General features: G+C 44.6%; 1 protein-coding gene across 3 annotated transcripts in view; it reads right to left on the bottom strand.

Moving 5' to 3' along the window:
• Positions 1-14,805, bottom strand: part of styk1a (serine/threonine/tyrosine kinase 1a) — a 34,326-nt gene extending 19,521 nt beyond the window's left edge. The window contains exons 1-5 of one of the 3 annotated variants that reach the window (XM_083645801.1): positions 14,557-14,805; positions 11,000-11,084; positions 6,120-6,175; positions 3,107-3,328; positions 1,805-2,041 (exon numbers count right to left, since the gene is read on the bottom strand). In XM_083645801.1, coding sequence (XP_083501927.1) covers positions 1,805-2,041; positions 3,107-3,328; positions 6,120-6,174 — 514 coding nt within the window. In that variant the 5' untranslated portion in view covers position 6,175; positions 11,000-11,084; positions 14,557-14,805. Of the gene's footprint in view, positions 1-1,804; positions 2,042-3,106; positions 3,329-6,119; positions 6,176-10,999; positions 11,135-14,556 lie in introns of those variants that run through there. The other 2 variants (XM_083645803.1, XM_083645802.1) reach the window with 2 other exon arrangements.
• Positions 14,806-15,065: the final 260 nt, after the last annotated feature.

Here is a 15,065-nt window from a genome sequence, read left to right as displayed (position 1 = left end):
TGTCGGTAAAATCTGTGGCATGATTTTAATTGACCTCCAGAAAGCTTTTGACACGGTAGACCATAGCCTACTTTTTAATAAACTCTCTGCTCTTGGCCTTAGCCCTTCAGGCCTCAATTGGTTCACCTCCTACCTGTCAGAGAGGGACCAAATGACAGAATGCCTCGGCCAGCTTTCAAAGCCCCTGCCTGTGACGTGTGGGGTCCCTCAAGGAAGTGTCTTAGGTCCATTACTGTTTTTAATTTACATAAACGACCTACAAGCTGCTTGTAACTCTAACTTGTTTCTGTACGCAGATGATTCAGCCATTTTGGCCTCTGACAAGGATCTGTCTAAAATTCAGACGACTCTTAGAGTACAATTTGATCACATCAAGGCATGGCTCACTGACAACAAGTTGTCCCTTCATATGGCTAAAACAGAATATATTTTATTTGGTTCAAAACCCAGGTTGCGCAGATTGGTTTCATCTGAAATTATCCTCGGAGGCCAGATCTTCCCTGCTAAAACGTCAGTGAGCTACCTGGGTTGCATTTTAGACAGCAGCCTGGGTGGGGAAACCATGGCTCTAAAAACCATTAGCAAGGTTAATGGTAGAACCAAATTCATAGCCAGAAAAGCTCCTTTACTGGATGCAGCCAGTCTGCTTTTGCTGGCTAGCTCTCTTGTTTTATGTTGTTTTGATTATGCCATTTGCTCCTGGTATGGAGGACTGTCAAAGGTACTCAAAGATAAATTACAAGTCTCCCAGAACAAATTAATCAGGGTTGTCTTAGGTCTATCCTCTAGAGACCACGTTGGGAAACAGCATTTTCAGCAGCTTGGCTGGCTCCCTCTAGAGGCCAGGGCGGTCCAGCTGCAGCTCAGTATGGTCCACAATATCTGCAACAATAGGGCCCCTGAATATCTTAAGGATCATTTCCAGAGGAGTGGTGACGCTCATGCTCATCAAACCAGAGCTAGTATAGCAGATCTTTGCCTGCCCAGGTTCAAAACCAACATGGGTAAATGTTCTTTTAGGTTTAGTGGAGCTGTAAACTGGAACATGTTAGCCCTCCCGATCAAGACTACTACCAGCCAGCTTTCTTTTAAAATGAAGGTCAAATCCTGGCTTTTAGATAATGTCACAGCATAGATGCACTTTGTCTTGGTTCTCTTTCATTTAATTTTATATTATTTTATGTATTTTTATTACTTTTAGTATTTGAGCATTGTTTTGTATTTTAGTATTGTATAGTAGTCTATAGTATATGTCTCTCTTTTATCATTCTTTGTACTTATGCTTGTTTCGTGTTGTTTGTATTGTCTGTCCTAGACCAAGGACCACAATGGAAACAAGTCTTTGACTTTATTGTGTTTTAATCCTTGATGATGTTTTCCGAGATGCATGTCCTCTGTTCCATGTTTTCTTTGTTACAATACATCAAATAAAATCAATCAATCAATCAATCAATCAGTGGGCCGGACCAATCAGCCTCCAGAGGCAAATATGGGTGGAATTTAGATGTGACGCCCGCGAGAAGCGAGCCCGTGATAGATGGTGATAGACACCTGGTTCATCCAATCACCTTCCAGGTTTTTCTTGAATGCACCTGCCCTTTTCTACATAGATTCCAAAGACGACATCCCACATGGTTTTGTCTAACAAAGCATCTGGCAGCATCAGGTTAACTGAAAACAGGGCAACACTAACTTTCTTCCAATCAGTTGTTTTTGGGATAGAGTGCGGGTGCAGCGTTAGTTGAGCTTCAGTAGGCTACATGAAACTAAGATGGTGGACTTGGCTGGGCACAGCTGGGTTTACCTTTCAGGACGCGCAGGACGATGTCCCTGCTGTCCATGCGTCCTCTGTAGAGGTGGACCGAATCATCAGTCTTGATGCAGAAGGACAGCGGCAGGGCAGTGACCTGGCTAAAGGCTGCATGCTGCCGTGCTGTGGCCGTCTGCGGTACTGCAGCCAAGGTCGGCCTGACGCTCTGTTGGATCTGTTGAACTGTCATTGGCAGCTCTTCATGTTCCAGAGCGTTGAGTCCAGGAGGAGCTGACAGAGAGATGTAGCACATAATCATCATAAACACCAGCAGTACATGTATTTGTTAGTATTTTGACAAGATTGTCAATGAGTGCTCTACAGAAGAAAAAACAATCGTGGATAACAACCAATAAGATTAAGAAGATGTCAGAAACTATTTACAGCATCGTAAATGATTAAAACAGGAAGGTACAATAAGAATTAGGTGGGAAACAAAAACAACAGTAGCTTTCATCAGAATTCACCTAGTATTTTATTTTTTCCTGATCCTCAGCCACTAAAGGCTCTTGGGCATCGTTATGCACTATTTGTACATTTAGGACAGTGGCAGCCACAAATTGAGCAGAGACGAAATGTGAACGGTAAAAATAATAAAATAAGACAAAATCCCAACAATTGTCCTAATTACAGTTAGTTTATTATTAGTTTATTTATTTGCAGATATGTTGGGCCAATATTGGCCTCCTATTACTGTAAGTAAATGTCATCCACCTCTGATATGATTGAGATGCCTCCCTGACTGAGTACTTACTTTCCCTATGAAAATGATCCAATTTAAGGATATTGGATGTCAGCTAGGGATGTAACGATAACCGGTTTGAATGATAACCATGATCAAATTCCTTATGATAACCGTACCGTTTCAAATTTTCATTATCATTAAAACCGTGGTACTGTGATTACAGTGCTTTGAAAAACATGGTAAATACTGTCCATCATCAACAGAAAGTTGGCAACCGTCTCTCAGATGCAAACGTGCAGCCTTGGAGAAATGATTTCATTGAGTGTATCAATCCTTTTTGGGTCTGAGTTTTCAATATAAAATGTAAAATATTTCAGTGAGTCTCAGTACTTTTTGAACATTTTCAGCATTTCTTTATGAATACCGTGATAATACGATAACCATAATAATTTGGTCACAATAATCGTGATGTGAAATGTTCATACCGTTACATCTTAGCACGTCAGCACAAAATATAATCTCTATCAGAAGGAGCCTCGAGTCTCTCGACCCATATTGGTCAAATCCTAGTCATGTTTTCTTACGCTATACACTAACAGATCCGTGCTCACCGTCGATGCCCTGTAAGTCTTGTCTGCGGCTGTTCCTCTGTGCGTGTCTGTGGCTTGACCTCTGGTAGGGCTGCTGGCTGTGGGAGAGTTGAGGCACTGTACTCCGCGCCCGCCTGCCTTGGGGGTAATACCTCAGCACACACACCGCCAGCAAGGTGCCCAGGAAGGCCAGGAGGAGCAATGTGGGAACGATGATCACCTCCTTCTCGTACACCCGGATTTCTGAGAGGAGAGATGGGCAGGAGGGGGGGAGGAGAGGAGAGGAGAGGAGAGGAGAGGAGAGGAGAGGAGATGAGATGAGAGGCATGGACAAATATTAGCCCCCAAGAGAAAGCGAAACACTGCATACTAGGCTACCAGGTGTGACACCAGTGAGAGTGAGCCCATGATAGACAGATGGTTCATCCAATCAGCTGCCAGGTATTTTTTTAAAGTGCTTGCCCTTTGAAACGATTTCTCGAGCGACTTGTTTCCAGATGATTATGTGAAAACAAAACATCTGGCAGTTGACAGAAGCGGCCATAATTAGAAATAAATGAATGGTTAAATAAATCTACTGGTGAATACAAAAATAATAAAAAAGTCAGACAACGCAACAAGAAAATTGATCCGTGTATGATTTATGTCCCCACTTATTTATTTCCTTATATTCAGTTATTCGATAGTTGTTCATCAGTTATTAACAGTAACTTAGTCAGTTGTTTGATTCGATTCAGTTATGATAATCAGGCTGTAGTCAAACACATTTGGGTGGTGTTAAACACGCTATTGGTTTGCAACAGACGTTGACATAACTTCACTATTAGGCCATACGGAGTTCACTGCCAAGAAGACTGGCTGGACCAGCTGCTGCCATTATCAACACTGTTGTGACATCTAGTGTCATTCAGCAGGAAATAGAGATTATGGTAATACAGAAATAAAGTGATGGGCAGGAGAAGAATACAGAAATAAAATAAAATATATAATTTTTTTTCTTGAGGACAGATTGTTTTTCTCTGCACATGATTTTCTATGTGTAGTACCTCCACCATAGCCCATGTCTGTGTGTTTGTCTGTGTGCCAACTTATGCAATCATGTCGATTGGCTAAAAGTGGGTGTGGAGGTGGGCATGGCATAATCACCACACGGTGCATAACTGTTGTCTGACGTGGCGTCCGTGCTCTACGGAGCACATTTTCTAGTGCATTTTTGTATTAATAGATTCTTGAGTACGCTTTGCTTTTCTCTGCATATGTTTTTCTCTGCATATAATTTTATACATGTATTAATTATTTTTGTATTTTTAATAGATTTATTTATTTAGTAATTCATTTCTAATTTTGTCCGATCTGTCTTCGATTGGGCCTCTATGGTCGGGGTGTGTTCAGCCGCGTCACTGAAAGCCATTGCCACACGACGCACACTCCCTTTACACAAAGTTACCAAAATAGCAGCAATCAACTATATGACCTGACACGCCTCCTGTAGAGGAAACCATATTGAACAGAATGCACTGTTGGAGGGATTAAAAGTGGAATGTAAAAAGTCTTGTTAATATAAACCAGACATTCTGCTTCTGCTACATTCTTGAGAGGTGTGGAATTAGCAGGACTTTGGAGTAATCGTTTCTTGTCTTTCTCATTAAAGAGTTTGTTGAGGCTGAACTCTCCACACCTCTGCCAACATCTTAGCTTAACACACCTTTCAAATACAATGTCAACAGTCTTAAGAGATGTGTCAAGAGGAGTGTTTGGCCTAACCCTTTTTTTTGTTATAAGCTATAGTCCATTGAATATAGAATGTGCTATTTATCTATTTTAGACCAATTTTCTTTTTCAAATTTCCAAAGACTAAAAGACCTTAAAATTAATTTGAACTTATTCATGGCAGCTCCCATTTTTAAGAGGTGGTAGCGGATGCTACACCCACACACTATTCACACCGGTTCCTTTCCACCACAACCAGGTGCCCTGACGGACCAGAGGGGGCGCTAGTGCAGCGACCAGGACACATACACCCAATCTGGCTTCCCACCCGCAGAGACCAGACAATCTTGCCTGTATGGACGACCGACCAAGCCGGAGGTCAACACGGGGGTGCGAACCTGTGACCCCTCGTGTTGGTAGACAGGGAATCTACCGCTTCACTACGCCTGGTGTGGAATCTTTCCTACCATGATTGGATTATTTACCTTGATATGCTATCTGCCCTTAACGGCTGATCTAGATATTGAACTCTTATCACAATAGCCGTGTTCGGAATGGTTCACTCACTCACTATTCTCCATGTAGTGTTTATTATAGTCAACTATTTGGGGAACGATCAAACACGACAACATTGCATTGTGGTATATGGGAGAAGTTGTAGGGTACATTCTCTGTTCACTAGAAATTGCAGTGCATTATGGGTATTTTACAGTGGACTATATAGTGAATCAAATTAACAGTTGAGAATTTGGACGCTAGTACAAAATGGCCAACACACTATAGTCCACTATTTCTGTAATAGGGACGGGTTTAGAGGGGAGGGGGCCACATAAGAAACCAGAGATTGTTGCAGGGGGGCCAACAAAATATTGTCATGCCGTAACCTCTAATTTTACAACTAGATTAAATGATAGAAAACATACTGTGTACTTATTCTTTAGCATTTATTATATTGAAAATCACTCCAAACAGCCAATTTAGGTCATCTCATTTGATTCTTCTAGCTTCGTAAAATTGTGTGGTTTGTCTGATGGCAGAACCATCATGAGGGCCGGTTCTGGCCCCTGGGCCAGGGTATAACTGTTATACCCAGGTCCAACCTGGGTATAACCCTGGTTGGACCTGGGTCTGAAAGGGGTAAAAGAGAAGAGATGAGAAAGGGTAGGAGACGAGGAGAGAGGAGACAGGGTAGGAGACAAGGAGAGAGGAGACAGGGTAGGAGACGAGGAGAGAGGAGACAGGGTAGGAGATAAGGAGAGAGGAGACAGGGTAAGAGATGGTCGGAGGAGACAGAGAGTTGAGTGAGTGAGAGGCGTGTCCTCACCACAGATGGTGTCCCCCGCTGCACACGGATGATTGGCCGTGGAGTTGGATGACATCCTGGAGAGGAGGAGGAGAGGAGGAGAGGAGGAGGAGAGGAGGAGGAGAGGAGGAGAGGAGAGGAGAGGAGGAGAGGAACACACAGATTAACACGAGACACTTTCAGACATGAACTCTGGGTCAGATCAGGGTTGCTTCCCCTGAGCCTGACCCGGAGGATACGTGAAGTGTACCCTTTCATTCATGTGGAGCACCTCCGGGTGTAAAGTAGAGAGGGGGCGGGGGCGGGGGAGGAGCACCTCCGGGTGTAAAGTAGAGGGGGTGGGGGCGGGGGAGGAGCACCTCCGGGTGTAAAGTAGAGAGGGGGCGGGGGTGGGGGGAGGAGCACCTCCGGGTGTAAAGTAGAGGGGGCGGGGGTGGGGGAGGAGCACCTCCGGGTGTAAAGTAGAGAGGGGGCGGGGGAGGAGCACCTCCGGGTGTAAAGTAGAGAGGGGGCGGGGGTGGGGGGAGGAGCACCTCCGGGTGTAAAGTAGAGGGGGCGGGGGTGGGGGAGGAGCACCTCCGGGTGTAAAGTAGAGAGGGGGCGGGGGTGGGGGAGGAGCACCTCCGGGTGTAAAGTAGAGAGGGGGCGGGGGTGGGGGGAGGAGCACCTCCGGGTGTAAAGTAGAGGGGGCGGGGGTGGGGGGAGGAGCACCTCCGGGTGTAAAGTAGAGAGGGGGCGGGGGAGGAGCACCTCCGGGTGTAAAGTAGAGAGGGGGCGGGGGGCGGGGGGGGGGGGGGGGAGGAGCACCTCCGGGTGTAAAGTAGAGGGGGCGGGGGCGGGGGGAATTGGGGCATGACGACTGACCACACAGCTGCACTTCATGCATGGAAGACAGCAGTCTAGGCTACAGTCTTAATGGCACAAAGTGAATCACATTCAACAAACTAGCACGACATGCAGAGTCTGATAAGTTGCTAAAAATAGCCTACATAATGGGCAATAATTGCTCACTAACATTCGCATATAATCGTTTGCGCATAACGCTAATTAATTAAACAACCCTACAACTCACGCCCAGATGCATCGATTTCCTCAAGTCTGATGTGGCGAGAGTTCAGTCCTAAAATGCACCAATCCTGCTAGAAATATACAGAATACAGGAAGGTAGACGTTTTTACCTTCAAAAATAAAAGCAATTATTTATTACTAACAAAAAAAACAGAACAGTCGACTCACTACGGGTTAAAATTGACTTTTAGAAGGCAAAAACATTACACGTGCATTTACTTTATTTAATTGCCATTGTTGCGAAGGTTGTACCCGGAAGTTTCTGTTTTATACTGACTGACTTGACACTGCTTGGATTTGGTGTTGACATTTTGGAGTTCTGCTGCACGTGAATCGTTCACAAACACTGTGTATAATAAACGTGAAATCAAAGGCATGAATGCAACCAGATCCAGATATCCTACCTAGCGATGTCCAATACTGGGAAGCAGGATGACCCTCGCGTCCAAAAAGTGCTATATTTCAAAGGTGTTGTGCTGCGTGAAGCTTCGCAGAAATAGACTAAACCCAGCGTTTCAATCAAGCAACATGTAGCCTGTTGGCTGACACACGGAGCAGCTCCAGCTTCATTTGGAAAAACTGAAACTGCATGTTTGCGCACTTGCTCATTCACATCGACTATTTATTTAATAATAATAATCTGTCACCGCTGCCTCCCTCGCCTCCTCCCACTCGCTTAGCTCAGGTACTTTACAGCATTCTGGAGGGGAGGGGGAACAATCCGCCCCTGTGACTACCTAGTACCTAGCACCCTAGTCACACCTCCGGATAGTAGGAGGGTCGCGGGGGCGCGCATAGCTCACCAAAATGTGTTCATAGTATACATACACCGCCATCCGGATGCCCTCTAGATAACTCCCGAGTTCCAAGGCATGTCTGAAAACGGCTATGGAGGAAGAGATCAGCATTACCTCTGCTCAGCAGCAACCCCAAATCCCCCCAGCTTAGACAGAGGGACTGGACAACCACTCATAAGCCTCTTTCACACACACTTCCCAGTAAATGACTGGGTTCACTTTTCAGGCACTACTAGTGATTTTCACTATTATTCACACATGCAGAGACATTCAGGAACATTTCCATCTCGCACCTTTTCACAAACGCCATGGCAATGCCAGGATAGAGGGGGCCTGGGACAGTCCAGTTCCAGTTCCATTCCTGTTATTTTGTTGTACACTACAGCATCTGTTTTTTTTTAATCACGTATTTATTAATTTGTCTCCCGTTATCTCTCCAGTTGTACTTATCCCCTGTCCCAGTTGTTGCTCCACCCCCTCTGCCAATCTGGAGTTGTAGACTGCAGTAGCAAATGCTTCCTCCTCTGATACACGTGCAGAGTATGCGCTAGTGCAGCGACCAGGACTACGTCCTGCCGCTGAAGCTCACCGCTGTCAGGTGAAAAGAAACGGCTGGCAACTGCGCATGTGTCGGAGGAAGCATGGTGCTAGTCTACGGCTCTCCCCAGATCGGCAGAGGGTGGAGCAGCGACCGGGGCAGCAGGGAGAAATGGCCATGTACAAGTCGGGAGAAAAATGGTGGGGGGGGGGGGATCTTGAACTGAACTGCAGTCGGAAGTTCCCTATGTTACAGTTATGCTGTAACAGACCAAAAACTCCCATGGAATGAAACGGCTCGGTTAAATAGTCTAGTATAGTGAAGTCAGTGTAGTCTGTGCTCAGCCATCTAAACTGGCTAGCTTTAGAGAAACAATAGACTAAACCAAACTGCTCTGCGTTGGTTGTGACCTTTGCTCTCCTTACTGCTGGTTGCTAAGTGATGTTGGCGATGTAGACATGGTATTCTGTTGTCACTGTGAGGCCATTTACCATAGAGGCCAAACACTCACATATGATAGGTAACTATGTATCTGCTCTATAGCTATTGATTATGAAACAATGCCAATGTAAATTAAATGTGTATAATGTATGTCATCCCCTGAACCCATTGGTTCCTGTATGTAGAGCTCAACACTCATGTGACGTTTTTTGCCCCAGAAGCAAATTCCCCGTTCATCTTCTCCATAGACATTTAGAAAAATCCTTATATGACCAGTTTTAAGGCTTGAACCAAGCTAACCTGTCTAATCCTGAGTGACCAGAAAACATTTCACTTTCAGCAAAAACAACAAATAAATGCAGGAGAAAAAAAAAGAAATCCCCGCTTTTATTTGTAGTTTTTGCTGAAAGTGAAATGTTGAGCTCTATTGTAAATGGCCGTACAGTATATTTAAATCAAATGGTAAAAGGAAGGTCACCTACACTAGATAATAATTATGGGATTGATAGCAAAGCCCTCTGTGTTGCCTCCCGGTTGCCATAGTAACCACTTTGTAACGGCCAATTACAGGCCCACTTAGTTCAATTTGTTGATCAAATGTGACAAACGGTGTCCGTCCGTCCGTCTGCCTGCATGGTGACAGAATCAAGAGGGTGACAGCTGGACACTGAGTTTGTCACCACGGTAACGGTGCAAACACACCTTCCCTGAAGGGCGCGCGCTGCACCGCTAACGCTAACGCTAGCGTTAGCGCTGACCGCTCTGAACAAGGCCGCTGGAAGGAAGCTGGCTGCACTTCACGGCTATTCACATAATTAACGGCGCTTCAGCGTCTGGTGTGTTTCCAGCGTAACTGACCAAATCAAAAGCTATTATCTGAACTCACTGTCATTAACCGTTCCATACAAAGTATACAATAGCCAACACGACCAATCACGGCCTCAAGTGAGCTATTGCTTTTATAAAACGGTTACCAAATATGGCAATATGAAAGTAATAGACGCACTCCAATTTAAATACTGTTGTATTTATTCATAAAAAATTATGTTCAAAATAAAATATATTATATATACTCCTGGCTGCCTGCATATAGAGCAAAACAGTTGCTGTGCAACCTAGGTAAGTTACAGCAGCTAGCTAGCAGCTAGCAACAATAGCAGCTATCTCCAGTGTAGCTGTAAACTTGGTAGTTGGAAAACACACAACCGAGCAATGGATTTCAAAATGAATTTGACCATTGAAAGAAATGTGACTTGTACATGTTAACATCGTAGCCGTGGGATACGCTCAATATACCACGGCTATGAACCAATCAGATCGCTTGATTTGAGGTACCCGTTTTATAATGACTATTAAGTATTAATTATAAGCATGGCAATGGCCTTAAGAGAGCTGCTGTGCCCCAGAAAGAGAAAGGAGGTTAAGCTCACAGATAAGCAGTCCATGCTGAATATAGATGTTATCTAGCTCGGCAAATATCAAGCTGCTCAAAGTGACAAAATCAACACAGGTCCATGGGTTACAGAGGGACAGGAGGAGAGAGAGAGAGAGGAGAGGTGGGTAAGAGATAAAACCTCATTTCTAGTCAACTGGGAAAAAACTAACTATTCTCTATACATTTGGTTATACAAGCAGTTTTAGAGATCTCAACATTGAATCATTAAAGACTGATACTAAGATTAAGATAGATAGATACATAGATATATGGATGGATAGATGGATAGATAGATATATGGATGGATGGATAGATAGATAGATAGATTACGTCTGGAAATTCTGGCCTTACAGCAGCAGTAATCATCACCAATAAGATCAATGACTTTCAACAACAATGAGCAACAACAACAGCAACATACTTATGTCAAAACACACACTGATATGACGGCAGATGTATTGTCCATCTCTACTTTAAATCAATATTTTTTAAAAAAAAAGACAGTGAGATAGCTGCTGTATCCCTTACTTAGCCTGTTTGTCACTGAGGAAAGAGTTTGTATGTAGGCTTTACCTTGGTCTACGAACAGAAATAATGCTTAAGAGATTGTTCTCATGCCTACCTTGTCCTCTGTCATCCAAGGGATTGTTTCTCCAGAGTGACAGTCGTCTACCGTCTGTATGCTGATGTCATGCTGTGCTCTGACTCTGCATCACAGGTAAGAAGACCAGGTGTGTTCAGTGAAGCCTTGTCATCCTCATCACTTCTCTCAGCATAGAAATATTTACTGTAAGTTCTTATTATGGAAAACACTCCCATCATGACATTACTCATACAACACACACACACACACACACACACACACACACACACACACACACACACACACACACGCACGCCCACCCACACACACGCACACACACACACACACGCACATGCACGCCCACCCACACCCACACACACACACAAGCACGCCCACACATAAACACACACGCACAAAAGGGCATGTTCTAAACGTGCATTTTTGCAGGCAAACGCACGCGCACACACACACACACACACACACACACACACACACACACACATACACACACACACACCCTTGACATGCTCCACCCTGTAGGCATGGCAGGATTGGTGTCACTGAACCAGTCTGTCTGCATTGTTCTCTCACACTCATTTGCACGGTGTACCTTTTACACACACACACACACACACACACACACACACACACACACACACACACACGCACACACACACCACAACAACAATGGCTCATGGCAGACACACCCCGTTCACATACAGGCATGAGACACCAAAACAACACACTCAACTCACAGACACAAGCACGCACGTGCACACAGGCACACACACACACACACACACACACACACACACACACACACACACACACTGTACATACACACGGTACATTAGAGCTGAACAATTAATGGAACTTTTATTGAAATCACAGTATTTTCAGATCGCAAGAAGCACAATATTTGGTCTAAATGTGTGTAAAAAAATAAAAGTGAAATATTGTCGTGCTGCAGAGATGTCCTGGCCTACACACATCATATTCTCTACAGGTTTAAGAAAATATCTTAGTTTGGTACAGATCCCCGCAAAAATTACACCATAATAATCATTCTAATACCTTTTTCAATGAAAATGACGTAAACATGATCATTCCCTCTAATATTGCAAATCATATCGCATCAATCAAAATAATGAGCAATTATATCTTTTTTCTAGATTGTTCAGCCCTACTCTGTGTGTGTGTGTGTGTGTGTGTGTGTGTGTGTGTGTGTGTGTGTGTGTGTCTGCGCGCGCATGTGTGTGTTTAAAGGGGCCATATTATGCATTTCTTAATTTTGTATCATATATATGTTGTTACAATCTTGGATGGTCATATTAAACATGGGCTAAGCTTCAAATAAATAATGTGAAAGTGTTTTAATGTTACCCCCATGAACCACCCCTCGCGCCTATGAACTCTCGTAGACGAGATGACATGGATTTATGGCGATTTTGTGCGAGAACCATAATTTTTGTGACGTCAGTAAGGACTTGTTACCCTGGCAACAAAGCGTTGCCGCCGGCCGGCGCGCAGCGCGCGCACGCTAGCTCCCACCCTTCCCCTCTCTTCCCTGTTCTGTGTTTCAGTAACCCGCGGCGGCGTCACCACTCACCAGGCTCTCTCTAGCCTGGCTGTCTGGGACTAACACAACAGTAGTAGTCTCATGGAATAACGGATTCCAGACCGCAAAAACAAGGAGACGACATGGAAGTGAGCCAGGATGTAGGACTGAAGTGGTAAGTTCTGAAAATATGTGTCTCATTCCAGCATCGGTCCAATGTGCTGCTAGGAAGCGCTAACGTTACTTACCGGCTGGGTAACGTTAGCACTTGCTATTTAGCCTAGCAGCACAGCTGCCTTATAGACATGAACAACCGATGAATGACGAAAGGCACATATTTTCAGAACTTGTAACGTTAGTCCAACTTGCTGACTTCTCCAAGTCCTCATTTTGGTTTGGTCCGTGTAGCCTTTGCTAGGAGAGGCACACTATAGTCACAAGCATTTGGGAAGTTAGCTAACTAGCTACATTAGCTAGTGTGAAGCTCCCGGTGTAACGTTATGGCAGGCCGTGGTAATAGAATCCCTGCTTGGCCAGCCACTGAAGGAAATGTCCGGGTGCAGCCCGGCCTAGCGGAGCTGTAGATAGCTAGGGGGATGTTGATAAATCAATTGATAGCTTGCTTTATGTCCAAGTCACGTTTTTCATCGATGGTCAAATTCGTTTTGACAATCAGTTGCTCGTTGATATAATTGTTTTACAACTACCAAATTTAGTAGCCATAGCAGAGATCGCCTGTCTGTTTCTGTTATGCATGACTATCTATCTATCTATCTATCTATCTATCTATCTTATCTAGATAGATAGATAGATAGATAGATAGATAGATAGATAGACAGTCAGACAGACAGACAGACAGACAGACAGACAGACAGACAGACAGACAGACAGACAGACAGTCGCTTCTACAGCGATAGCTCTCTGGGCAGAAGTTTGCAAACGCAAAAACTCCTCGCGCTGCCCACCTGGAGTATTTTCCGGAGGGTGGGGGTTCAGGGACAGGACCTAAAAACAGAGCGTTTCAGACAGAGGGTGAACTGAAGGGGGCAGTGAGAGCCAGTACAAGATAAACAATGAGTTTTTTAAACTATGACTGATGCAATAAGTTACTCTACTGGAGGCCAACAATAAAATAATAATACATTATATTAGCAAAATATGGGCCCTTTAATACATCCCACACATACAGGTTACAGCAATGCACTAACAGACACACCACTCACACCCCAACGCATGCACACAAACACACAAAACAGTGCATTGAAGCACACACACTACACGTATAATATTACACACACACACACACACACACACACACACACACACACACAAAGACACACATGATACTCCATGAATAGCCTAAAAGTTACAGTAACGTGTGAAAATGCGGCACACACCCTGTTTGATTCTGTGTCACATGACTTTAGCAGGAAGCCGTTGGGAAAATCTGTGCAAAAATACATAATATCATGAAAGAGTGTGTGTCTGCTTTTAGCTGCTTCTTATTCCCACATCAGCCGTGTTTAGCCGTGTTGGGACTGCTTCCCTCATTCACTCACTCACTAGTCCCCATGCACAGATGATTCCCACAACTTTTACAGTCATATACGGTATGTATTTTTTTTGTGATATTTTGTATGCTGTGATCCTATCCACTTTTTTATATATTGTCTTGTTTCGCTGTACTGACCTTAACAAAGTGAATTTCCCTTGTGGACAATAAAGTACAACTTGACTTGATCATACAGTCAACTATATGGGCAATGCTCAAACACGTTTTGGACACTACTCGCTCTTCTTCTCCTCTGGTAAATACGGCCGCATTGCATTGTGGTATATGGGAGAAAATGTAGGGTACATTCTCTGTTCACTAGAAATTGCAGTGCATTACGGGTATTTTATATTGGACTATATAGTGAATCAGATGAACAGTTGGGCATTCAGACACTAGTAAAACAGAGGACGCACTATTGCTGTGATAGGGACGGGCTTGGGACAGGGCTTTTGAATGGGCTTGACAGCCTCTGTGGTGTCTCACCTGGCCAGCTCTCTGGGACGGTCCCGGCGTCAAACACGGTGTGCTCCCAGTATTCAAAGCATGTGGTCGTGCTCTCCCTGTAAGCCATATAACTGTCCAGTGGTAAGACACACTCCAGTCCACCTGCTGCTCCGCTCCAGGTTTTCCCAGTCTGGCTCCAGTGTGCAGCGACGTCCACGGACACACACCTATTCACACACTGCTCTCTGTCTCTGCTGTGCACTCTGTCTCTCTCTCCTCATGCCTCTCTCTCCTGTCTTTCCTCATGCCTCTCACTGTCTCTTTCTCTCTCTCGGTCTCTTTCTCCCTCTCTCTCTCTGTCTCTCTCTCTGTCTCTCTCTGGTTGGCCACACCTTCCCCCTCCAACACTCCTTCCTTGTCACCCGCCCTTATCACCTGTACACAGCTTGCAGTGAGACTTGTTTTTGGTAGAGGTGTCTCTGTGTGGTCTTATCTCTCTCTCTCTCTCTCTCTTGTGTGTGAAGTATTGATGTAGAGCACTGGCGCCG

This window comes from Poromitra crassiceps, assembly GCF_964638095.1.
Source record: "Poromitra crassiceps genome assembly, chromosome: 11".
NCBI lineage: Eukaryota > Metazoa > Chordata > Actinopteri > Beryciformes > Melamphaidae > Poromitra > Poromitra crassiceps.
This window is presented reverse-complemented; position numbering and strand designations above follow the sequence as displayed.